The 24,880-nt window shown below is 39.8% G+C and overlaps 1 protein-coding gene and 1 non-coding gene across 2 annotated transcripts; both read right to left on the bottom strand.

Moving 5' to 3' along the window:
• Window positions 1-742: 742 nt before the first annotated feature.
• DAPL1 (death associated protein like 1) lies at window positions 743-21,048 on the bottom strand. The gene is made up of 4 exons (XM_036858581.1): window positions 20,942-21,048; window positions 12,733-12,820; window positions 8,726-8,786; window positions 743-1,024 (listed from the first exon to the last, which is right to left on the bottom strand). Exons 1-4 carry the CDS (start codon window positions 20,997-20,999, stop codon window positions 908-910), a joined length of 324 nt encoding a protein of 107 aa, XP_036714476.1. The 5' UTR covers window positions 21,000-21,048; the 3' UTR covers window positions 743-907.
• On the bottom strand, window positions 14,730-14,802 carry TRNAV-UAC. Its single transcript has one exon. It is a non-coding gene; the product is annotated as a tRNA-Val (tRNA).
• Window positions 21,049-24,880: the final 3,832 nt, after the last annotated feature.

The following is a 24,880-nucleotide window of genomic DNA, read 5'->3' as shown; positions in this document are numbered from 1 at the left end:
AAATGCTGATTGTTGGATAGCATTATTAGTTAGAGGTGCAGAATGGTGGAACTATGAGTGGCCGCTAACTTCTGTGGGAAAAAAATGTGGTTGTCCCCTACTGTCACCTGAGGATGCTCTTGGCTATTCACCTGTGAGCATATGTAGTGAGTGTGTGTGTCAGAGGGTAGAAGAGCTAGAGCAGGTTTCCCTCTCACCTCCACCTCCAGTTAAAACCAACTTCTATACCCCAACCACAATGTCCTGTACCATCAGGGCCCCTCAGTTCTAGACATCAACTTTGTGGGAGGCCCTGAGCAAATCTCCCCTTGAAACTAGAATTCTACTTTCCGACCTTGATTGCTTTGCAGAAGAGAATATGTCTGCAATAAATCTAATACTTTCATTTTCCCTCACCAAACCTTCAAAACAAACTATGTATTTATGTGCGAAACTGGAAAAGACATTTCACCTCAAGTGAAAACTTGATCATGTTATACAAACACACTGAGAAGAATCACTCCTTACGTTTGCATAGAATGTTGGCCTTTGCAAGGCTCAGTGTACTGCTTTCTAACCTTTGTCTTCAAGGAGAACTCACTGTGGGTGGAACCACTCGGTCTGCATCAAGGAGAAAAGAGCTTATCCAGGGAGGTGGAGTGGATAGTCCAGTATTCTAGATTCTCCACTTATTCAACAAAATTACACACGTAAACATCAATGGGATCCTGACTAGGACCAAAATGAGGCCCAGGAATGAACCGGATTTGCAATTTTGGATGCTTTATTACCTAAAGTCAGAAGAGAAGATATAAAAGCTATTTTATTTACCAAGAAAGTGCACTAGACCTGTGGAAAGTTGGTCCTTTTTGCTAAGCTCTCAGATATTAGAGGCAGTTGGCTAGACGGCTGTGTTTTACATCCCAGCTTAACATTTTCGAGGCTGCTGAATAATGTAGATCCTTTTCAGTGGAGTGACCTTCTCCAGAGCAGGTCTGGGTTTTTGATGTGCCATGTGCATTATTGCTGGAAATTTATGGCTGAGCTAAAGGTGAGGAGGAAAGAAAAAAATGAGCATATTGGATCTTTTTGGTCATAAAGTATTAAAGTAGTAGAAAACAAAACAGCTGGTCAGAGGAATTTCACAGTTTTGTTTACTTCTTTGATAGTATCTCTTTTTTCCATACCACCTCTAGCTCTGTATCCACGGATACACTTGTTAACCTGGGTTTTCCCTCATTAGTGTGTTTCTAATTTTTTAAAATTATAAAATATATTATATAAATTTTATATATATATATATATATATATATATATATATGTTTTGAAGTGACATTTTTAAAGGTAGAAATATCTTCATCAGTCCTCCAATATTAGAAATTATTCTGGCACTACTATGCATATAGGGAACACTATATGCTAAGAAGGCTATGGGGACATTGAAGAAGGTCCTGGGGTGGGGAGGAAGAACGCCTCAGATGTCAGAAGATCAGAAATAAAGAACCTCTGAAAGAAGTTACGATGAGTTAGGGGTTTTTTAGGTTGACGTATGTGAAATTGGCCGTTTTATAAGGTTCAAACTAAACAGTCTGGTAAAGAGAAGGCTGAGGAATGCCTTATTAGCTTCAGGTAACAAAAGTTCTCACTAGTCATCTCTGCAGAAGACATCTATGAGGAAATGAGCTTAAATAGATTTAAATTAACACAGACTGAGACTTTGACAATAAGAGGAATTTCATATGGAACAAAGAGACCTTATGGAATTTACATTAAGGACAGCTTAAGATGGAAAGGATGCCTAATGTTGCAAGTCTTTCAGACATAGTTTTCCTAGGAGGAGAATTTGGACCCAGAGGCCTTTTGGTTCCATTCCAGTTCTTGGTTTTCAAGCCCACTGATTCAATATAAAGGTACCTAAGAACACCTTCCCTAGCCAGCAAGGAAGGGATGCCTCAGCTCACTAGGAATTTAATTTATCACTATTGAACTTAGATGCCCTTGCCTTGACACTCAAATAAAAGGAGAGATAAACTGTTCATGACCCCAAACATCACACTGTTTATGGTTTGTTTGGGCTCTTCTAAGCCAGGGAAAACATAGGTGCCTTACATCACTTCTCAAATGTCCCTGAGCTCTGAGCACACAGCATTCCCTTTCATGTGAAACTTGGCTCCAGAAAGTTCTTTCTTCTTGGTCTTAAAAAAATTAAACATACTGGAAGAATATACACTGAAGTGTTAACAATGATTATCTCTGAGGGGTAGAATTATGGGCAATTCCTAGTCTTTTTCTTTACTTTGCCTTTGTTTCTCTAAAAGTTTTCTTTTACAATGAGAAGGTAAAAGTTGTGTAATAATTAAATCCAAGGACGGTCTATGCTGGCATTCTAGTAGAAAGGAAGAAACATAATTGAGGTATTGGTTATAAGTATTACTTTACAATCTAACAAAAGAGCTACTGATTTATTTTTTTGTCAGATCAGTTATCATTGGGCCACATGACATGCATTTTATAGTGTGGTAAAGGCAGAGTGTTTTGTTTTGTTTTTCTTTTAACGTTAGAACCAGAAGGAAACTTAAGAGGTCATTGACTTCAGTAGTTTTCTTCCAGACTAGGTGTCCTTAGTGTCAACTAAAACAGATGGATTATTTCAGGTTAGCTCTAAATCACATTCAAGAGATTACAGGTAGGAAGATCTACTTGGCAAGTTACTTAAAGTCAAATGTAAGGTAAAGGGGGGTGAGAAAGGAAATGAACAAATAATTCTGATATAACAGAAATCTGGGCAATTAGCCAAGGTGAGATGGATGGGGCAAGATGACAAGCTGAGAAAGAAGAGAGAAAACCACAATGTTGATTGTTGCTCTTAAGGTGTCAGAGTGATGATGGGTGGAGGTGGGAAAGGAAAGGGGAGAGGAGAACGGTGTGAGAGGACACACTTATTGCTTAATTTGGCACTAACTCATTATTTGATCATTTCCAGGGTTATCTCCACAATTCAGGGGCTACATTTTTTGATCATTTAAAAAATTGCGATAAAATACATATAACATAAAATTTACCATTTCAACAATTTTTAAATACACAGGTTAGCAGCAATAAATACACTTACATTGTTGTATAACCATCACTACCATCCATCTCCAGAACTTCTTCATCATACCAAACTGAAACTCTGTACCCATTAAAGAATAATTCCTCATTACCTCCTCTGCCAGCCTTTGGTAACCACCATTCTACCTTCTCTCTCCATGAATTTGACTACTTCATGTATCTCATAAATGTGAAAGCATGCAATACTTGTCCTTTTGTGTCTGGCTGATTTCATTTCACATAATGTCTTCAAGATTTATCCATGTTGCAGTATGTGTCAGAATTTCCTTCCTTTTTAAGGTTGAATAATATTCCATTGCATGTATATAGACCACATTTTGTTTATCCATTCATATGCTGATGGACACTTGGGTGGCTTCCATCTTTTAACTATTGTGAATAATGTTGCTATGAACACTGTTGCACAAATATCTCTTCAAATTTCTGCTTTTAATTCTTTTGGCTATATATTCAGAAGCAAAATTGTTAGATCATACAGTAATTCAATATTTAATTTTTTGAGGAACTGCCATATTGTTTTCTATAGTGGCTACACCATTTTACATTCTCACCAGGAATGCACAAGGGTTAGGGGCTACCTTTCAACTAAGGCATTTAACTGAGGTTGTAAAAGCTCTGCTCAACTGCTTCTCAAAAGAGGAATGCCACAGATCAGAATGAATGGGAGACTGCCCCTGGGGGCTGTTGGCCATCTGTGAACTGGTCTGGCAAAATTTAGGGGGAAAAAAATCAACAGGATTGAGAAAATAGTGGAAACAATTCCAGCAAGGATAACAGCCTTAGATAAACTGCCCATAATTATTAAATTACAAATGTACAAGTTGCGGAGGGTAAGGGCTTTATAGGGACAGGTGAAAATACAACCAGAGAGTCAAGTTCTCTTTCTCAAATATCCCACCCCCTCAATCAGGAGCATCCTAATATAGAAAGACTTGGGGGTTGTGGGTGGAGAGTCTATAAAGGGTCTACCTTCAGATGATGGAACTGTAAATAATAGTCAATCATTAAATGCCCTGATTCTTTGCTGTAGATTTTATACCAATGGAGATAGGAATATTTTATATTCAAGTCCAGACTAGAAATAAGTAGGAATAGCTTTCTAACCTACAACCTGTGCTTTAGTCTGACATCTTAACTTTGGGGACACTTTGGATTTTTCATCATTAATCTTTGTAAAATGATAGGGTTTGTAGAATGAAAGGTGTTTGCCTGACTCATTAGGGTAAAAGAATCTAGGTTAACCCCACAAGAGAAAGAAGGATATGTGTAAGGATTTTTCCTGGCTGTGACTCCATCCCATAAGGGGCAAAATATTGAACTTGAAAAGCAGATCAATAGAAACTTCCACATTGAGAATTTACCTTCATCTTGGGAAGTTGTGACCTCAGAGACTACATTTTTCATTTCAGAGAAAAAGTCAAAGAAGTATGGTAAAAGTCTTTATGATTAGAGCTATGAAAGAAATTCTGGAAATTAAAAAGTCGGTGGCAGGTTTTGTTTTAGAGCCTGAAGTCAGGTGGTATTAGCAGACTGGCAGCTCTTCATCTTTCCAGGGTGTTAACTTCCAACTTGAATGTTGGCACTTAGATTTCCACACCCCGTTAAGCAAAGTGCTTAAAACAAAACATTCAGCTTGAGTCAATGAAATTCAAGGATCATCCTACACAGAACAAGAGAAACCTTTTTAGATTTGCAGATGCCTTTGATAGTTTCCTTTCCCCCAGGATCCCATTTCACATACATCTCACTAACTTTGGCCCTGGTGACATAGCTGGCAGCTTGAAAAGTGGCCCCAATTTAACTAGGCTTCAACATTCCACCCCTGTCCGCACTATAACCCAACCCCATTACTAATGGTTTAACTGGATACTTTTATGTTGGGAGAAGCTTCACAACTATTGCCAAACTTAACTTCTGTAACTATCCGGAGAATGAATATATTTGGCAGTATCATTCTCTCTCATTCCTTGCCTTAAAATAATTAAGTAAACGAGCAATCATAGATCTCAGGGGAGCTACGTGACTCTAAGGAGTAGATGGAACTTGGTCTAAGACCAGGTCTCCCAGATTTTTTCTTAGAGAGCTTACACAACCCCTCTTCTGCAGGAATAAACACGTTATGTGGCCTGTCAGTGGGCAACATGAATTCTCTCAGTATTTAGGGCTGGAAGAGGTGGGAAAGACTGACTAGAGAAGAAGGGAGGGTCCTACCTACCTAGAAAGGTAGTGGGGAGTGAAGTCTGTGTGGAGATGAGTGGGGGAAAGAGTGGCAGGGAAAATTTTAGGCTGCTTCCCACTTAGATTTGTACAATTCCCGCCTCTTGGGAATTGTTTTCCAATCTCCCAAATCTTAAACCCTAGGTTGGCTTTAAAGTAGGGTATCCAGACATGAATAGCATATGGATAGAAATTTCCTGCCATGATTGAATGGTTGCTGAGCTCCTATGAATAGGGCTATAACTCTCACTGTTTTGGACTCTAAGTTCTTAAACTGGTATGAGAATTAACATGGGTTCTAGGAACTAGACATAATTCTAGCTGAGGGCATGAAGGAATGTTAATAAATGCAGAGGCTATGACCCTCATTTCTGCTACTATATTTCTTCTGGCCAGTTGTATATTGTTAGATCTTCATGACAATATATATTGTTGGGAAAATCATTGTAATGCAGATGAAAATTTATCATCAGATATCTATATCTCTCTCTCTATTTTTTTAATAAATTTATTTTATTTATTTTTGGCTGTGCTGGGTCTTCGCTGCTGTGCACGGGCTTTCTCTAGTTGTGGAGAGCAGGGGCTACTCTTCCTTGTTGTGCGTGGGCTTCTCATTGCTGTGGCTTCTCTTGTTGTGGAGCACGGGCCCTAGAGCGCGCAGGCTTCAGTAGCTGTGGCACGCGGGCTCTAGAGAGCAGGCTCAGTAGCTGTGGCACATGGGCTTAGTTGCTCTGTGGCAGGTGGGATCTTCCCGGGCCAGGGCTCGAACCCGTGTCCCCTGCATTGGCAGGTGGATTCTTAACCACTGTGCCACCAGGGAAGCCATATATCTCTATTTTTTATATGTCTTATTTTTTTATATTAGGCTGTATAGTTATGCATTTCTTTTTTTAAATTAAATTTATTTATTTATTTATGGCTGCATTGGGTCTTCGTTGCTGCTAGTTATGCATTTTTCATTAAAAAATTAAGGTATAATTTATCTACAGTAAAATAGATACCCTCTTTAGTGTTTATTTCTATGGGTTTTCACAAGTGCATACCATCTGTGACCATCACCTCAGTCAAGATATAGAACCGTTCCATCACCCCCCAAAATACCTTCCCGTCACTTTGTGGTCAACCTCTCCTCCCACTCTCTGGCAACCACTGATCTCAGCAGGTCTATTTCTTAAAAGGCATTGGTCTTTCCACCCCAGGTTGACCTTTTTTATTATGAAATTCTATTATGTTTCAGGTTGAGTTATGGATTCAGGGAAGATTTTTCTTAGCTGTAAGGGACCATGTGGATCCCACCAACTTCCAAATTCAAGACAGTGACTTATGGTAATCTTGGGACTTGATTTTATTGCTGGTCTCTTATCCTTTGCCTGGATTCCAAGTGACGCCCTGTAGGATATCTCCCTGGGAATAGAAGCTAACACTTACTGCGGGCTAACTGTATCTGGCTCTGTGCTGAGTCCTTTGCACATGTTCTATACCTTCATTTTATTCTCACAACATCTTCGTGAAGTGGGTACTATAAACCACATTCTCATTTACAGGTGAGGAAACAGAAGCACAGAGAAGTGAAGAAACCTGCCCAAAGACACACAGCTAGCAAGTGACAGAGTCAGCATAGGACCCAGGCACCTGATATCTGATGCCAGAATGCCAGAACCTGTTCTAACCAGTAATCTATGCAGTCTTAGCCACAGACCTACGCCAGTAGACATGGAGCTAAGTGTTAAAGGGGCTTTTAAAAAAAAAAATAGATATAATTGCTGTTAAAAATATTTGTAACAGCACATCAACTCAATATTTTCTTATGATTTCTAAATACAACTTATTGTTGTTGTTATTTGTTTCTTCTGTTTATCTTTGAAATTCGGAAGTGATATTTTTAACTGAAAGGGAAAGAACCCTTTATGTCATAGCCATATGCACATGTGTCTATAAAAAACATTAAAGGCTCTGGCATCATACCTAAAGTACAGCATAATCAACCTTTACTGACCACTCTCTTTAAACATTTTATTTTGGGTTAACATATATTCTAAAGGAATATATCTGTTCCACTTAGCTCTACTTACTGTGGACATTCTATTGCCCCTGAGGAAGAAGCGTTTAGTGGGCAGGGGCTGGAGAATGTGCGTGGCAGGTCATCATCCGTCCCTGCCCTTCTTCTAAAGTCAGGAAGGCAAAGAGTCACTTATGACCGCCCTCCTTCCGATCTATCTGATGGGAGAACCGAGCCCCCCTACGTGAGAAGGCTCTGTAGCTTTCGTCTATCATTAAGATCTTGCCTGATACTAGTTGCCTCATGGGCTTCAGACACACCTTTTCTTTTCATTGCCATAAAACAGATGTTACTAATTAGAGCAGAGAGTGCAGGCAGGTTACTCTGTGTGGGGCACTGTTCTAAGAACTTCCTGTGTGTGAACCTCATTGATTCCACTCAACAGCCATCTGAAGTATATATATCCTCTTCCTTATCTTCATTTTACAAATGACGAATCAGAGGCACGGGATCAGTAACTTGCTCCAGACCTTAGAGGTAGCAAGTGGAGAAGCCAGTGCCAAACAGGGGTCTCAGAAGTCTAGCCGCCCAGTTTCTACTCTAATCATTTTCAGACCCCTGATTTTGGTAATAACAGCAAGTCTTCCTTCTGCAAAGGACACCGGCCCAGTCCTGTCTCTTCAATAAATATGGGGGCAGCAGAAAGAGTGGTCCTTCAATGCCTGAATTCAATGCACCCGCCCCCTAGAAGTAGAATAAGGACCCTCACTCAGCTCACTTACAACATTTAAAAACAAACGATTGAATCCAAAACTAAACCACTGTCTACGTGGGAAGAATTTTCTGAGTTTCCTGAGCTACTTAGAAAGAATTCAAGATACGGAAATAAAAATAGCAATGGTCAACCACCTTCATAAATAGACTTCACTAGATAAAGCCAGCCAATGCTCAGGCTTCCTCCAGCCCCCAAATAGGCAACCCTCCACCACCCACCCTGGCCTCAAATCAAACATTTCCTGTTGGGAGTGAGTGGTGGGGAGGAAGTTCAAAAAGGGCTGAATTCCCAATGCACAGGCTGCCTTTTTTATAACAACAGGCCAACGTTTCCAATAAATATTTGGGATGGCAACGTCAAGTTGTGCCAATGTGGCATCATGAGTCTTGCTTAATTTACTATCTTATTTTTGAAATGATTTATTAAATAGACACTAGGAATTTGGGAGCATCAGCTTTTCTCATCAAAACCACTTTGTGTTCCTTGAACTGAGAGCAGATTCTTTCACAAGGACATCAAACCTCTGAGTTGGAAAACACCCCAGTGGCCATCAGCTCATTCACCCATGCAGCCTGACCGGCTGGGCGGCTGGGTGAATACTGGCTGGGAGCATCACGTGACGCACCTCACCCATGGCTCACCTTCTCCAGAGTATCGTTCAGGGCATCCATCGATCGTATTTTGGCAGCATTTGCAATGGCACTGTGAAGATGAAAAGAAACTTCACATAGAAATGGAAACTTTCCCACTAAAGAGGCTAAACCATTTTTACAGAGGGTTTTCTACTTGGCCTTTTAGCTTTCATTCTGCTTCTTGGCTACTTCTGGAAGACAAAAAAAAAAAAAAAATCCTACCCTGTGTGCCCATGTACTACAACAAGCTTTGCAGGCCAACTTATTATAATTAATATTTTTAAACTTTTCATCAAAGTACAGCATACATGCAGAAAGGTACACGTATTATCAATGTATAGGCTGGTGAACATTCACAGACTTGTAACACTAGTCAAACCAGTTGCCCCTAAGAATAATCACTACCCTGACTTACAGCCCCATATATTAGTTTTGACTTTATTTGTATATCATAAAATGTACCATACAGCAGGTGCTCTTTTGTGTCTGGCTTCTTTTCTCAGGCCAAGTTATTTGCTAGGAGAGTTTCAATCAGGGCTGAGCTTACAGTGCGATTTCTTGACGGGAACTCTGCGCTTGGCATACTTTTTTCTGGATGGTTTGTGTTGGTTAGTAGAAGTTATTGGGGTATGGACACAGATTGATGATGCTTAGAAATTTATTTTCTACGCTATATTTTTCAAAAGCTATCCTCCTAGAAGATATAAGGAGGTGTTTGCCCACGAAAAGGAGGAAATCCTATCCATGCAAACACTCACGAAGCAGACAGAAAGAGCAGAGGTGACTCATGGGGGAGCTAGGGAAGCTTCAGGGCCTCTCACTGCACAGTCTCCTTTCAAGGCCCTGGGAGGGGCCCTAGCCATTTCATATTTGTAATTTTGTATTATTTTTCCTTAAAATGGTCCTCCAGTTCTATAAGATTCAGCTTCCACATACCTATATCTATCCCTGGTAAACAGGACAAGAGAGCTATTTTTCTGCTGTTTTAAGTTCTGTAGTGGTCCAATTCCCATCTTTTAATGACTATTAGAAAACAATTGAATTTTTTTAAGAGGGTTCCAATCAGCACTTTATGACTCTCTAGGCAGCTCCTCTTCCTGCAGTGTTCACCTGATGTTAGAATTAACAGTAAGTCCCTTTTGCTGAGGTGCAAAGAAACGGATGACTTGTCCATGGTTGCCAACTAGGTCATTTCCAAGCTATGACTCTCGCTCCTGAGCCCCTGGCCCAGGCATGTTTACCGGTGTCACACTAAACAGGGCTTACATTTGAGTCAGGTTTTAGTAGCGGGATAGGTTTTCGAAGTTAACCAGCTGGCAATTCAATGACAGTGTGACGTCATTTACAGAGTGCTTTCTCTGTTCTAGGAACTGTCCTAGATGCTGGGTCAGGAGATAAATAATATGTGACTCCCACCCTTGAGGACTTATAGCTTTGCTTTAATTATGCGATAGTTATTTTCTGATTCAGAAGAAACAAAAGCTTAATGCCAAAGGGGCAAATTTTTAAAAATTGAGGTATAGCTGACATATAATATTACATTAGTTTCAGGTGTACCACATAATGATTTGATATTTGTATATACTGCAAAATGAGCACCCAATAAGTCTAGTTAACACCCCTCACCATACATAGTTAAATGTTTTTTCTTGTAATGAGAAGTTCTAAGGTGTACCCTCTTAGTAACTTACAAATATACAATACGGTATCATTAACTATAGTCATCATGCTACAATTTCATCCCCAGGGCTTAATTATTTTATAACTCTAAGTTTGTGCCTCTTGATCTCTTTCACCCGTTGTCTACCCCAGACACCAATCCCCTTTCCCTTCAGCTTTGGCAACCACGAATCTGCTCTCTGCACCTATGAGCTTGAGTTTTTGCTGTTGTTGTCCTGTTTATTTTTCTTCTTAGATTCCACATACAAGAGAGATCATATGGCACTGCCTTTCTCTGTCTGACTTATTTCACTTAGTATAATGCCCTCGTGTCCATCCACGTTGTTACAAGTGGCAGGATGTCCTTCTTTTTTATGGCTGAACAGTATTCCTCTGTGTGTATGTATGTGTGTGTATGTGTGTGTGTGTGTGTATGACATTTTTTTATCCATTCATCCATCGATGGACACCTGGGTTGCTTCCATGTCTTGGCTACTGTAATAATGCTGCAATAAATGTGGAGGTGCATGTATCTTTTCAAGTTAGGGTTTCATTTTCTTCAGACAAATACTCAGAATTGGAATTGCTGGATCACATGGTAGTTGTAGTTGTAATGTTTTGAGGAAACTCCATACTGCTTTCCACAGTGGCTGCACCAATGTGTATTACAAGCTATCAGTGCACAGAGGTTCCCTTTTTCCCACGTCCTTGCCACAGCTTGGTATTTCTTGACTTTTTGTTAATAGCCATTCTGACAGATGTAAGGTGATATTTCATTGTAGTTTTGATTTGCATTTCCCTGATGATTAATAATGTTGAGCACCTTTTCATGTACCTGTTGGCTATCTGTATATCTTCTTTGGAAAAATGTCTATTCAAATCTTCTGCCCAGTTTTAAACTGGCTTGTTTGCTTTCCTGCTACTGAATTGTATGCGTTCTTTATATATTTTGGATAGAGTATTTCATTTTTTAAAATTTAATTCTTATATTTTAATTTTATTATCTTTTTATTATTATTACTTATCTTATTTTTGGCTGCGTTGGGTCTTCGTTGGGTCTTCGTTGCTGCGTGCCGGCTTTTCTCTAGTTGCGGCGAGCAGGGGCTACTCTTCATTGTGGTGCGCGGGCTTCTCATTGCGGTGGCTTCTCTTGTTGCGGAGCACAGGCTCTAGGCACACAGGCTTCAGTAGTTGTGGCGCACGGGCTTCAGTAGTTGTGGCTCGTGGGTTCTAGGTACGCGGGCTTCAGTAGTTGTGGCTCGTGGGCTCTAGAGCGCAGGCTCAGTAGTTGTGGCACACGGGCTTAGTTGCTCCGCGGCATGTGGGATCTTCCCAGACCAGGGCTCGAACCCATGTCACCTGCATTAGCAGGCGGATTCTTAACCACTGCGCCACCAGGGAAGCCTAGAGTATTTCATGTTAAAGTAGAAAAATCCTCAAAAATTTTCCCTCCCAGAAATTGAGAAGAAAACTTTTAAAGTGATCTAAAAGGTAATTTTATACAGAAAGAAAAAACCCACAAAAAAACCCCGAGAAATTCCATAGCCTATTTCCCTCCACACTTTCTTTCTGAGACTGTTACCATTTTAACTCTTAAGGACGTATCTGAGCATCCTCTAATTCACTCCTGAATCACTCATGAGCTCACCTATGGAAACCATCCTGAAATAGGCTCTGCAGCGCCTCTACTTGGAGGAGCTAGTTTCACATGTTCACTTCTTTTTGAAGGCATTATTTTTCTTACCCAAGGCATAGAGGGGCTGGGCCATTTGTACATGAGATCCAGCCCTCGGCTCTCTGCTTAGCTCTGAGAAAAGTGCAGTGTGTCAAGGTTACTGCGGAAGGAGCAGGGAGAAAACAACCTCCGTATCCAAATTCCTTCCAGATGTGCCAAATACAGTGGCCATTATTTTCTAAATAACTGAGTGAGGAATTAAAAAAAAAAAACTAAAAAGCACATTTATTTTTAATTCAGATTTGCTTCAGCAGAAAGCTTATTACAAACACAGGGCCAGCTTAGGGACAGTACTTTAAATGTTAAGGTGAAAATAAGATACAGGGACACGAGTCCTGTTTGGATGCATTCAGGACCTTGCTTTTTAAGCAGGAGGCAATTGGGCTGGCTGCAGGGAAGAGGAGGATGGGCAGAGAGAGTCCTCCAGAGGGTAGTTAACCCCCTCTCCCATGCTGACCCCCACCCCTACCCCACCCCACCATGCCAGCTGCCTCTAACTCTGGTTAGTAAGTGCCTAGGGAGCCTTGGTTTCTCCTAAGATCCAGCGAAGCCTCTGACTTCTGTCAGTAGCGTCACTTAAAAATCAAGATGAAGAAGGAAAAGAAATTAAGCAGTCCCCTACCTTGTTTTCTCTAATCCCATTTTCTTGGTGTGTCTCTCCAAGACGCCAATTTCTTGTTTTTTGGAGATTCGCTTTCCTCCAGCTTTTACTATAAACAAATAAGCATCAACAAGGGAGTCATATTTAGGGCAGCAAGAGACAGTTTGCTTTGTTATTCAAGGTATGAATTTATTGTAGATTTGAAGAATTTCAGAACTTTTGAAGAGCTAAACTTTAATCTAAAACAACATAATCAAAAGGTACCCTGAACTAGCATAACAGAAGAAAAAAATATTTTGGGCAAACAAGGTGGGAAGGAGAGAAGGGCTAAGGTTTTTGCTTGTCTGTGTTCGGAGAGGGGGACCTGAGGCTAAAAAAGGCAGAGGTGTTTATTACATCTTCGATTTGGGGAGGAGATAACAATTTATTCCCTTAGGCATTTTACTGAAAAACATTTTTTTTTATTATCAAATCAATTACATTCTTCATGACAGCAACCGACAATTACAATGTGACCCTTCTGTTTTCCCACAAGATTAAAGTGCAAGGCTTGCAAAAATTTTTTTTCAACCAAAGCTTTCAAAAGCTAGATTGGAGAATGAGCCAAAAGTCAGGGCATGTGGTGATAACAGGCATTTAATTCAAGAGAGATGCTTCTGATCCCACCAGATGCCCACCTTCCATCCCAGACCCCAAACCTCCGATGTTGGAGGAGCTCAGATGTTCTAATGAGTAATTAAACTGCATTAATAATCCTGCCATTCAAGAGATCAATTAGTGTTAATTAGGCTACAGATGACCTAACAGCAATTCAAGTGTTTAACAATGTCAGATGAAATCAACTTTTGAAAAGGAGCAGCCCATTTCAGATTGCAAGTCAAAGCAAATACATTTTTCTGTTCCCAGGAAATTTGCACATCTGAAATCTGACAAGCTCAAATGAGAAAAAGCTAAATGGACATTGATTTGTTTGAACCTGTTAATTCTTTTTATGGAAATGTCAGATTGGCAATTTTCTAAAACTGGCTCCAATAAAGTGAAAAATAGGAAAACATATTTCTCAATGCCCTCATGAATTGACTTCATCATTTTTCTTTTAAAATTATTATTTAATTAATTTTTTTGATTATGTAATAGTACATGCATAAGGCACACAATTCAAAAATCATGGAAAGGTCTGCAGTCTCCCTTCTACCATTATTTTTAGGCCTACAGTTCATCTCCCTAGATACTGCTAAAGTTAACAAGTTCCTATGTATTCATTGATAGACATTCTATACACATACCTATACATTTTTTTAAATGGCAGCATACGTTGTTCTACATCTTGTTTGTTTATACTTTTCATTCAGTCATATACTTTGGAGTAAGTTCCCTATCGATATATATCTATAGAGAGAATGTCTTTCTTTTTAACATCTGCTTTAAAATTTCATTATATGAACATTCTGTGTTTACTTAACCAATTTCCAACCGTTGGACATTTTAGATGTTTCTAATCCATTGTTATCACAAACAATGCTACAATGAATATCCTTTGCATATACATAATTCTGCACAAGTGCAAGTTATCCATGGGATAAATTTCTAGAAATGATCTTGTTAATTCTTAAGAGTATGTGCATTTGAAATTTTACTAAATCTTGCCAAGTCACCCTTCACAGTGGTTGCACCAGTTTACAATCTCACCAGCTACAATGACAGTGATTGTTTCACTATATCTCAAGCAACAGTGAGAATTAGAAAATGTTTGGCTTTATCAACCAATAAGAAAAAGAAAAATAATTTGTCTTTCTTATATTTTATTAAAAGTTGAGCTTATTTCTGTGTTTCAGAAGCCAGTTGTATTTTCTTTTATAAACTGTTCACATTTTTGGTCCATTTGTCCTGTTGGACTTCTGTTCCATTAATCTCTCTGTTTATATGCCATTACAACTTTATTTTAATGATTGTACCTTTATAACATATTTTAAAAAAATTTTTTTTTTGGCCGCACCATATGTCATGTGGGATCTTAGTTCCCTGACCAGGGATCGAACCCGTGCCCCCTGCAGTGTAAGTGCGGAGTCTTAACCACTGGACCACCAGGGAAGTCCCTAACATATTTTAATTTTGATAGTCCTTCTTTGTTACATTTTCTTTGCAGAATTTTATTAGCTATTCTTATTTATTTTTCCATATGAACTTTTGAATCAGTTTGTCAATTCCCTCCAAAAAATCCTGCTGGTAGTTTTTTAATGGTCTTGCTTTAGATTTATAGATTTTTTTTTTTTAAGGGAAAATTCGTATCTTTATATTCCTGGTTGCTCTCTATTCAAGAATATGGTATGCTTTTCCATTTTCTACATTTTCTTTTGGGTCCCTCAGTAACTTGTTCACATAAATCTTACACATTTATTGTTAGGTTTATTCCCTAAGTATTTTCTCTTTTTTGCTGCTGTTGCAGTTGTAGAGAGGGTCTATTCTTCCATTATAGCTTTCACAGATTGTTGTTCTTATATTAATATTGATTTTATACCCAGATCTTATTGAATTCTCTTACTATTTATAATATTTTTGTTGACTCCCTTAGGTTTTCCAGGTAAAAATATATAATCCGCAAATAATTATAATATTACTTTCTCTAGAATAATATTAAATAGTGGTGATGATGGACATCTTTGTCATCCTAATTTTTAATGGATTGCTTTTAGTGTTTTCCCATTAAGTATGATGTATACTTAGTTGGATATACACACACACATATTTACAATATATATATAATGTATATTCAAATATATTTCTTTCATCATATTAAGGAAATATCTTTCTATTACTGTTTCATTGGGCTTAAAAAATTACAAACACATGTTGAATTTTATCAAATGCCTTTTTATTATCATGTATATAATATGGTTTTTCACCTTAATGAGGTTAATTATATTAATAGATAAAAATTTTATAAATATATATTAATGAATATTTTACTATCAAACCATTCTTGTGTTCATGGAATAAGCTCCACTTGGTCATTTTGAATCACCAAGTTTTTTTTTTATTGATTATAAAGGCGTCTCACTAGAATTCTGTAATATTAGATACAGTCCAGGAAAAAAATCCTATTTTCATACATGGTCTGCTTTAAATTCACACACACACATACACACACACACACGAAAAAAAGGCATACAAAATAATCAGCAACAGAAATGAAATAATGTGGAAACACCTTCTGAATAGCCCTGGAATACAGAGATGAAATAAACCAAGGGGTGGCTTTTTCTGGAAGACTGCTTGAGAAGGGTGTGCCACTGTATGAGGAGTGGTGTGGTCCATAGCCTCTTCTACCAAGAGGAATCAAATCACAATAGCTCTAGACCTAGAGCTTGAGCCTTCAGTATCTCTCCCAGCAGTATCTTTCATCCTCCTTATGACAAATGCCTTTAAAACATGGAGTGCTATAATTATTTTCTTATTAGTGTTCCTTTTGTTTTCTCTGATGCTTTTGTTTTTGCATGTTTTCTTCCACTGGTTATTATAGCCAACTGTAGAAGCACACTTGTTATAGTTAAAATAAGCAATAGTTAAAAGTGAGAAGACCTTTGAAATGTTGAGCTCTGTGCCACTCATTTGAAAGAGCACAGACAATTTAGAGAATGTCCAGATGAGAGCAACCAGAGTGGAGAAGGAGCCGTGTCAGACAAGGAACTGGGAAAACTGGAAAGATCGTTTCTGAGGAAGCAAAGACTCAAGGGAAGCTTATGGTGCCATCTTCAAGGAGTTTAGGGGCTGTCTTGTGGAGGAGGAATGATTTACTGGTAAGGAAATGTTATCTAGGGTCAGAGAGCTCTACCCCCTCCTGTGCTCTGTGACCTTGGGCAAGATAAACTCCTCTGAGGCTCAGTTTCTGCATCCCTCAAAAGGGAATAATACTGATTGTTCAGGCTGTCCTAGGGAATAGAGGTGACATAAGAAGCTGGTACATGGTAGGCACTTAATAATTGGTAGTTATTATTATTTATATTTATGTTTTTCCAGAGGAGAGAATGGAAAGCAAAGAATGAAAGTTCCAGAAATGCAGAGTCTGGCTACATATAACTGTGTTAATCAAAGTGAAGAAGATTGCATAGTACAATAGTATATCTCTGGTCCCTTAGTGTGTTAAAGTAAAGAAAAGAAGTGTATCTGCCATGAATATTTTAGAAGGATTTTGGGGAATTTGGTAGAAGTTGAACTAGATCATTTTTATTGTAAGGTCTTTACTGTAATTCTAACTCTTCCCATCTACCTACAAAAGAAAATTTATCATGTCCCTCCCTTTTGAAAGAATATAGTGTACTCAGAGAAACAAATCCCAAAAGAAATTTAAAGAGAATGTAAAGGACTTCCCTGGTGGCCCAGTGGTTAAGAATCTGCCTGCCAGTGCAGGGGACATGGGCTTGAGCCCTGGTCCGGGAAGATCCACATGCTTCGGACCAACTAAGCCCGTGCGCCACAACTACTGAGCCTGCACTCTAGAGCTCGCGAGCCACAACTGTGGAGCCCACATGCCACAACTACTGAAGCCCGTATGCCTAGAGCCCATGCTCTGCAACGAGAAGCCACCGCAATAAGAAGCCCACGCACCACAAAGAAGAGTAGCCCCCGCTCGCCGCAACTAGAGAAAGTTCACGTGCAGCAACAAAGACCCAACGCAGCTAAAAATAAATAAATAAATTTATTTAAAAAAATTTGTAATCACTGACATAATTCCATGTTTAGGTCCTTTCAATAAGCAAAATGAACTAGAGATTTAAAAATGTAAGAGAGAGATGTTTTGGATAGTTTTGTTAGAAAATCTACATTGATGTGGAGAAAATGAAACTTTGCTTTCCTATATCTGAGTAAGAGTTATAATTTTGTGGCGGCATTTGTAGTTTATAACTTTTCGAAAGTTGACCCTTGAGTTTAGAATGCTATATACTAATTTTCCAGTTCAGATTTTCCAGGCATTTTGCACAGTGTTTGGTAGAGGATAGTCAAGATAAAGAAAGATAAGCCTGCAAGAAAAATTGAGCTTCTTTCCTTCATTAATCAGTGGAGAATGTGTGTGAAAAAGCTGACCACCACAAAGGTTTGGGCAAACTCTGCCTTGTGACTTAGAACGCTCATTTGAATTTAATTAAAAGGTTAGATGTTTGCAAAACGCTTACTTTGCATTCACCGTTGAGTTTTTGGCGTATTCTAAACCGTCAGTCAAGACAAAAGACTCTCATCAGGAAAAGCAAGGAGAGAGGGCTTCAGAGGGAGAGGGCTTGACATGGCCCCACTTTACTGTCACGTCTCTGCCCCTTCTCACCAGCTATGTGGCACTGGGCACGTCCCTCGACCTTGCTGACTTTCAGTTTGCTCCTCTGTGAAACAAGGATGAGGGTACATCATCAGTCTGCAGTACTGGTGCTGTGTCTAGAAGGCTCTGTGCAGTGCCAGTCACACAGGGTTGAGTGAATAGCAGCTGTTCTTGTCATCAAACCCCTGTCCCTGTGACCTGTGGGGTAGTGGGTCTCGCAACCTCTCTGTTGAACCTCACAGATCAACTCCCAGAAGTTGACATGAGCAGACTGGAGTTGAGAGAATTAAGCCTCTGGTGTTTGCTTTTTAAAAAACCATACTAGCCCTTCTGCAGCTATGGTTTCCTCCCCATTTTCTGCATTAGTTTCACCCTTGGGGATACACTCCCCAAACTTCCGTCTCTCTTTAATGAGCCAGGAAATGGATTCTCTCTGGGGGTTCAGTGGACCCCTTTGATGGCTCTGACTCATTTGCCTTAAAACAAATTAAAGTGCAAGGAATATACAAAAACTCATGAACTGCTGCTTTTTCTGGTTCATCACATATGTACTTGGTTTCCTTGGATTACCTTCTACTCACACATTTTTGGCTGTTCAGGTAATGGAGTTCCTATAAAACTGAGAGCGAGGCAAAGCAAAACAGCAGAAAATCCTTAGCAGAAAAGCTAAGCTTCCTAGAGCCCAGGCCGCCTCATGTTTAATGTAGTGTTGTTTTACAGCATAGATTTATAACCAGGATTCACAGAGGTACAATATATTATATTAATATACATCAGAGAATAAACCACTAAGCACCCCCTGTGTAGGTGGGAAAGAGTTACAGCTGCTGGCTGACTCTGGAGTGGTTTCATTTTTAACCATGACGGAGCAGGCACATGTATCTTTCCCATTGCAATTTTCTTCTGCCCTGACGACTGCAGTAGTGCCGAATGCAGCCCATACACATCAGGAGGTCTTACAATTGAGGAGAATCATTTCTTTTGATGGCTATGTGTTTTACTAGGCCTGCATTTTACAGGGATTAACATTCATGTGCTGGGTACCTTGCATAGGTTATCTCCTCTCATAGTCATAACAACCTTACAATATCAATGTTATTTATTACCACCTGCTTTAGAGGTGAGAAAACTGAGGCTCAGAGATGTGGAAGGGAAGCAGGGTTTAAATCCAGGACTGTCTGATTCCAAAGACCATGTCAGACCTTTCACAGACCTTTCATCATGTCTGCGTCCTACTTTCAGGGACCTGTCTATTGCCTATAAAAATCAGGTGAAATTTAATGGAATTCTGGCAATGAATTATTTTTGTTCTATAAATAAAATTTTGTACAGTAGCTATCTGGTTCAGACTTAAAATATATAGCGAGACAATCTGAAGGATGAGGCTTCTTTGCTCCCTTGTTCTCAGTGGGGAGGCAAAAGTCTTCCTTCATCTCCATTCTAATTATCCCAAACCTCTTATCTGTAGTGTCACAGTTCATAATAATTAACTGTCATGCCAGAGGCATTGTGACATGCTTGATGGCGTCATGGTGTGCTATGTACACAGAGTAATTAGCAATCATTAGTGGCGGAGACAGAAAGTTCCTGGTGGTTTCATTCAAACTTTCACTTGGTTAAGTTTATCTCTGTGATCTTTGTGTATAAACGTCATTTAGCAAATAAAGTGTTAGCTGAACTGTTTTATGAAGGATTGGGGTGGAAGTGGCGGGAAGAGAATGGCATTTTCTTTTGTCCTTGTGTAGAAACTTCTAATAATTTGCATCGATGGTTCTTGATCATTAATTAGCATCATTAACTTTAAATATAGATAATGTTAAATATTCCTAAATCCAATTACAAACATAAAAAGTCAGGAGTCTGCCACAGGAGACCGGGACAGGGTGCTGAGAAATGGAAACTCAGAATTAGTAGTAAAAATTCTGACTTTGGCTGGGCTGCTCACCAGAAAGCCACTGAACCTTGTGTCAGTTTTTGATGCTTTGTGAAGTTTATACCTGCCATCATCCTCTGCAGCAAAGATGACTGAAATAACCTTGGCTTAGAGGAGCCAAAGAATGATACCAATAAATAAATTTTGTAAATGGAGAAAGGCAAGAACAAAGAGGTCAAGTTGTTGAGATATTTCTTAAGGAAAAAAGAAGAAAGGCAGTTAAAAGAACATCAAATCAGCTAAAAATAGGCCTGCATGCCTCAGCCAATCTATATGAACATATGGTTAAGTACAATAAAACTAATTTCCATATTCCAGGGAGTTGATATAAATAGCATACCTTTTTTACAGAAAGAAAAGAACTGTGGATGCTTTGCAAAATGCCTTGATAGCTACTTTTCCAGTCAGCCCCTCCCCTGCTAGTGTCCTTATTAAAAAGTGCTCCTCAGCTTGGTGACAGACAAAAGACATTACTGATCACACTGCCCAACCCCAGAGCCTGAGAAGGGAGAGAAAAATTGGGTTGCTCTCTTCTGTGTGGAAGCTAGCTTGGCTGGGTGTGAAGTCAGATGATGTACAGGCACCTTCGGGAGACTGAGTCCGAAAGCTGGGACCTCCAGGGAGGAATGTTTCCATGGCAGTAAATTACCTTCCAGGTGTGAATGGGTCACTGCTAACCTACAGCCAGGGAGGGAAGGTCCAAGCTCACCACCTGCTCCTTTCCACCAGTGCCCAATCCCTTATACTCCCATATAGAATTAGGTTTTAATTCAACAGGGCCTGACAAATCCCCAGGTGATTTTTACACAGAAGCCTAAAAGGATCAAAGATAGGAGGGACTCAGGTTGGAGGAAGTTAAAGGAACAAGGGGAGGTTGAGAGCCTCTGCTCTGCTGGGGCACCTCTGTGGAAGGCGCTGCGTGGAAGGAGGGGCAGCAGCAGCCGAGGGGTCTTGCTGTCTGCAGGACAGAGGGCAGGTGGGCAGCCTACCTGCAGGAGGATGCCCCCCTTTCAACGCGGAGAGCTGGACTTGCATTTCACTTGCCATAGCGCGTGCCAGGGCCAGGGCCAGTGCCGGCGCTCTGGAGGCTGAGTGCAGCTGCCCCACTGCACCCTGGCTTTATATGGGCTGGGGGCGGGGTCCCTTAAGGGCTTTGCTGAGCAGCAACAGGGCTTGTCATCTAGCTTTTCTGGGAACCTACATTTTGGGGGCAAGTTTCCTCTTAGAAGAAAACTTTCTTCTTATTCCCTGCATCTGAGAAGTCAAGGTAGCCAGCTAAGGGGACTCTTTCTTTCACAGGAGGAAGGGGAAAGGATCAAGCTCAGTGGAATTCTTTTTCTCTCCAACTATTTATCCATCGAGTTTGTATGGTGCACCTACAATGTGACAGGTTTTGTCATACACTCGCATGACAACGAGGGCAAGACAAGATCTTTGCTTCAAGACATCAGTTGTTTTTCTGAGGAGGCAATTATAAAACAAAGTGTGATGCCTTTGTCTTAGTCTTTGCAATTTTAAGCATCTATACTAAGAAAGTAAAATTGGGGATGTGCACAGAGATTTCTGCAAGGGATGGTAATCATATATTTCTCTCTCTCTTTTATTTTCTTTTCAGTATTGATTGGAATCCACATAAACACCCCCAAATAAAGAGGGATAGTTAAATAAATTAAGATATAGCCATGAGAGTACTATGTACACATTACAAATTGTGTTTTTGAATAATATTTAATGATGTGAAAAATATTCATGATAAGACAGTGAAAAAGCAGGCTATAAACCAAGAGATGCCTGCTTTGTTAAAGAGAAAAAGTACAAATGTAAGCTTAGGCATTATTGTATCTCCAGTGCTATCAAAGTTCAGCAAAAGGCAGGTGCTTAGAAATGTCTCTTTGTTCTTCAACACAATTAAAAACTTCCACTCTTCAAAAGACATTGTTAAGGAAATGAAGACCAGCCCCAAACTGGGAGAAAATATTGGTAGAACATATTTCTGACAAGTACTGGCATCTAGAATATATAAAGAACTCTTACAACTCAATACAAAGAGAACAACCCAATTTAAAAATGGGAAAAAGATTTAAACAGAAACTCCACAAATAGAGATATTGACAACGTGTAAGCACATAAAAAGTTGCTCAACATCATTAACTATTAGGGAAATGCAAATTAAAACCACAATGAGCTACACCACATATGTATTAATATTAGAATGGCTCAACTAAAAAAATTGGAAAATACAACATGCTGGTGAAGATGCAGAGCAACTAGAACTCTCATACATGGCTGATGGGAATGTAAATTGGTAAAGTCACTTTGGAAGTCTGGTATTTCGTATGAAGTTAAACATATACTTACTACATGACTAACAATCTAATTCCTAGGAAGTTTCCTAAGAGAAATGAAAACATATGTACACATAAAAACCTGTGTGCAGGGCTTCCCTGGTGGCGCAGTGGTTGAGAATCTGCCTGCCAATGCAGGGGACACAGGTTCGAGCCCTGGTCTGGGAGGATCCCACATGCCGTGGAGCGACTAGGCCCGTGAGCCACAATTACTGAGCCTGCGCGTCTGGAGCCTGTGCTCCTCAACAAGAGAGGCCGTGATAATGAGAGGCCCGCGCACCGCGATGAGGAGTGGCCCCCACTTGCCACAACTGGAGAAAGCCCTCACACAGAAACGAAGACCCAACACAGCCAAAAATAAATAAATAAACTCAAAGTTTAAAAAAAAAAAACCAAAAACCTGTGTGCAAATGTTTATAACAGCTCTATTCTATAATTGCCCAGAGTTAGAAACAACCCCAAAGTCCATCAACTGTAAAATGCATAAATGGTGGTATATCCATAGAATAGAATACTACTCAGCAATAAAAAGAAATGAACAGATATTTGCAACAACATGGGTGAATCTCAGAAGCACTGTGCTAAATGAAAGGAGACTAAAAAAGCCACTTATTCAAGTCTATTTATATGACATTCTTGAAAAGTCAAAATTACAGAACAGAAATCAGACCAGTGACTGCCAGAGGAGGGGGTGAGGAGAGAGGTTTCATCATAAAGAAGCAGGAGGGGACTTTTGGGGGTTGATAGAAATGTTCTGTATCTTGATTGTAGTGGTGGTTACATTCATCATGCATCATACATACATCACACGACGATGGTGAATTTTACTGCATGCAAATTATACCTCAGTAAATAAAAATATCTATTTGTTAAATAAATGAAAGAGAATACTCCAAAATGTTGAGTGGTTGTCTGTAGGTGAGACTATTACCTGTTGATTTTTACTATCTTTTCTCAGTTTTTCTGTATTGTTTTTAAAATCAGTAAAAACCAATACAAATTTTTTTTGGGGAAAAAGTATGCTATAGCATTGACCAAGGTAGGTACATGTTATGGGAGCAAAGAGAAGGGATCATCCATGTCATAGGCAAATATTTTGTGAGTGGCCTTCCCTGCAGTGCCCTGGACTAGGAGCCGGGTTTCAGAGGTAACACAACCCCTTCCTTGTTTTCAGAGAATCTCACAGTCTCATGGGGGATGTAGAAGGTGAGGTGAGAAGAAGGCTAAGAGGATTGCTTTGATGATTGACAAGGGTGAGAGCGGCAAGGTTCAGTAGAAATTTCTGTATCTGCTCTGACCAAAAGGGTAGCCACAAGCCACATGTGATGCGAGCACATGAAATGTGGCTGATGCAACTGAGGAACTGAATTTTTAATTTTAATTAAAATAATTTAAATATAAATAGCTACATGTGGCTTGTGGCTACTGTTTAGAATGGCTGTAGCATAAAAGCTAGACATGTGACTGTCGCCCAGATCTCACTGATTACCCTCTGCTTCTACAGGTTGCAGATGGCAAGGAGAACATCAAAGGGCAACCACCTCTTAGGAGAGTCTGTACTGAGGACAGCCCAAGTGATGGGGCTAGAACATAATGCATGACCAAGCGAGGAAGACTTCTTCTGAGCACATGCTGCTTTACTGAACCATGATGTCATATCAAATAACTTTCCTTTTCACCTCATTCATATGCAAAGCCTTCAAGAGTAGACACATGTTGTGAACTTCCATAGGGGGGTTAGTATGCAACATTTTCAGAGTTGTTTTCATTATGAAACCTTTGTTCGCACGGCTCTGAATAACAACTCTTAGAGGTCGTGCTCTTGAAGCCCAAGTAGGAAAACTCTGATCTAAGGTGACGGGAGTGATGGTGTTCAGGGGGTGGTGGTGAAAGAGAAATAACCGAGGAAACAGAAGAATTGATTAGAATCCACAGGGCATCCTCGATTCTCCTCCCAACCCTACACGTTGAACATGAGCCTCATGGAGTAATAGGTCGTAGGCTAACTTTTGTTGTTCCTTTTACCCCAACATGGAAAATATGTATAAATTAATAACATGACTATAAATGAGGATATATAAAAGACAGCATGACTTCTAATGAGACAAACAACTGTTTTACTGTAGAAACATCCGTAGAGGAGGGGAAGAAGGAAAAATGAGGCCACCATGGTTTTCCTCCTGGGTGGCCCCTTCTAGCACGTTCCTCCCCACTCTGCCACCATCTGCTTCCACAGGAATAGGAGGCCCAGAGTCCCAATCCTGACTCCCTTGGTGCACGTGTACCCCACGGGGTAGCCCTCTCGGGGGGTGGGGCTTCCTTGCTCTGTCTTATATTAGTCACTGAAAGTCCAGCCCTGTTTTGCACGCAGTGAGGTGAGTCGGATTATTTACTTTGGGGATATACTAGAGCCTCCATTAGGATGAAAGTCTCATCCAAGGAAAGCAATATGTTATTACCCTTTAAATGGGCTTGTAAACCTCATTTTAAGAGAGGCATTAGTCTAGTTAACTGCAGGGAGAGAGTAGTTCATGCTAGGACCAAAGTATTTGGGATTATGCTTCGTAACGCTAAAAGCCTAGT

This window comes from Balaenoptera musculus, chromosome 7, assembly GCF_009873245.2.
Source record: "Balaenoptera musculus isolate JJ_BM4_2016_0621 chromosome 7, mBalMus1.pri.v3, whole genome shotgun sequence".
Taxonomy (NCBI): Eukaryota; Metazoa; Chordata; class Mammalia; order Artiodactyla; family Balaenopteridae; genus Balaenoptera; species Balaenoptera musculus.
The sequence above is the reverse complement of the archived record's forward strand: the minus strand, read 5'-3'. Positions and strand labels throughout refer to the sequence as shown.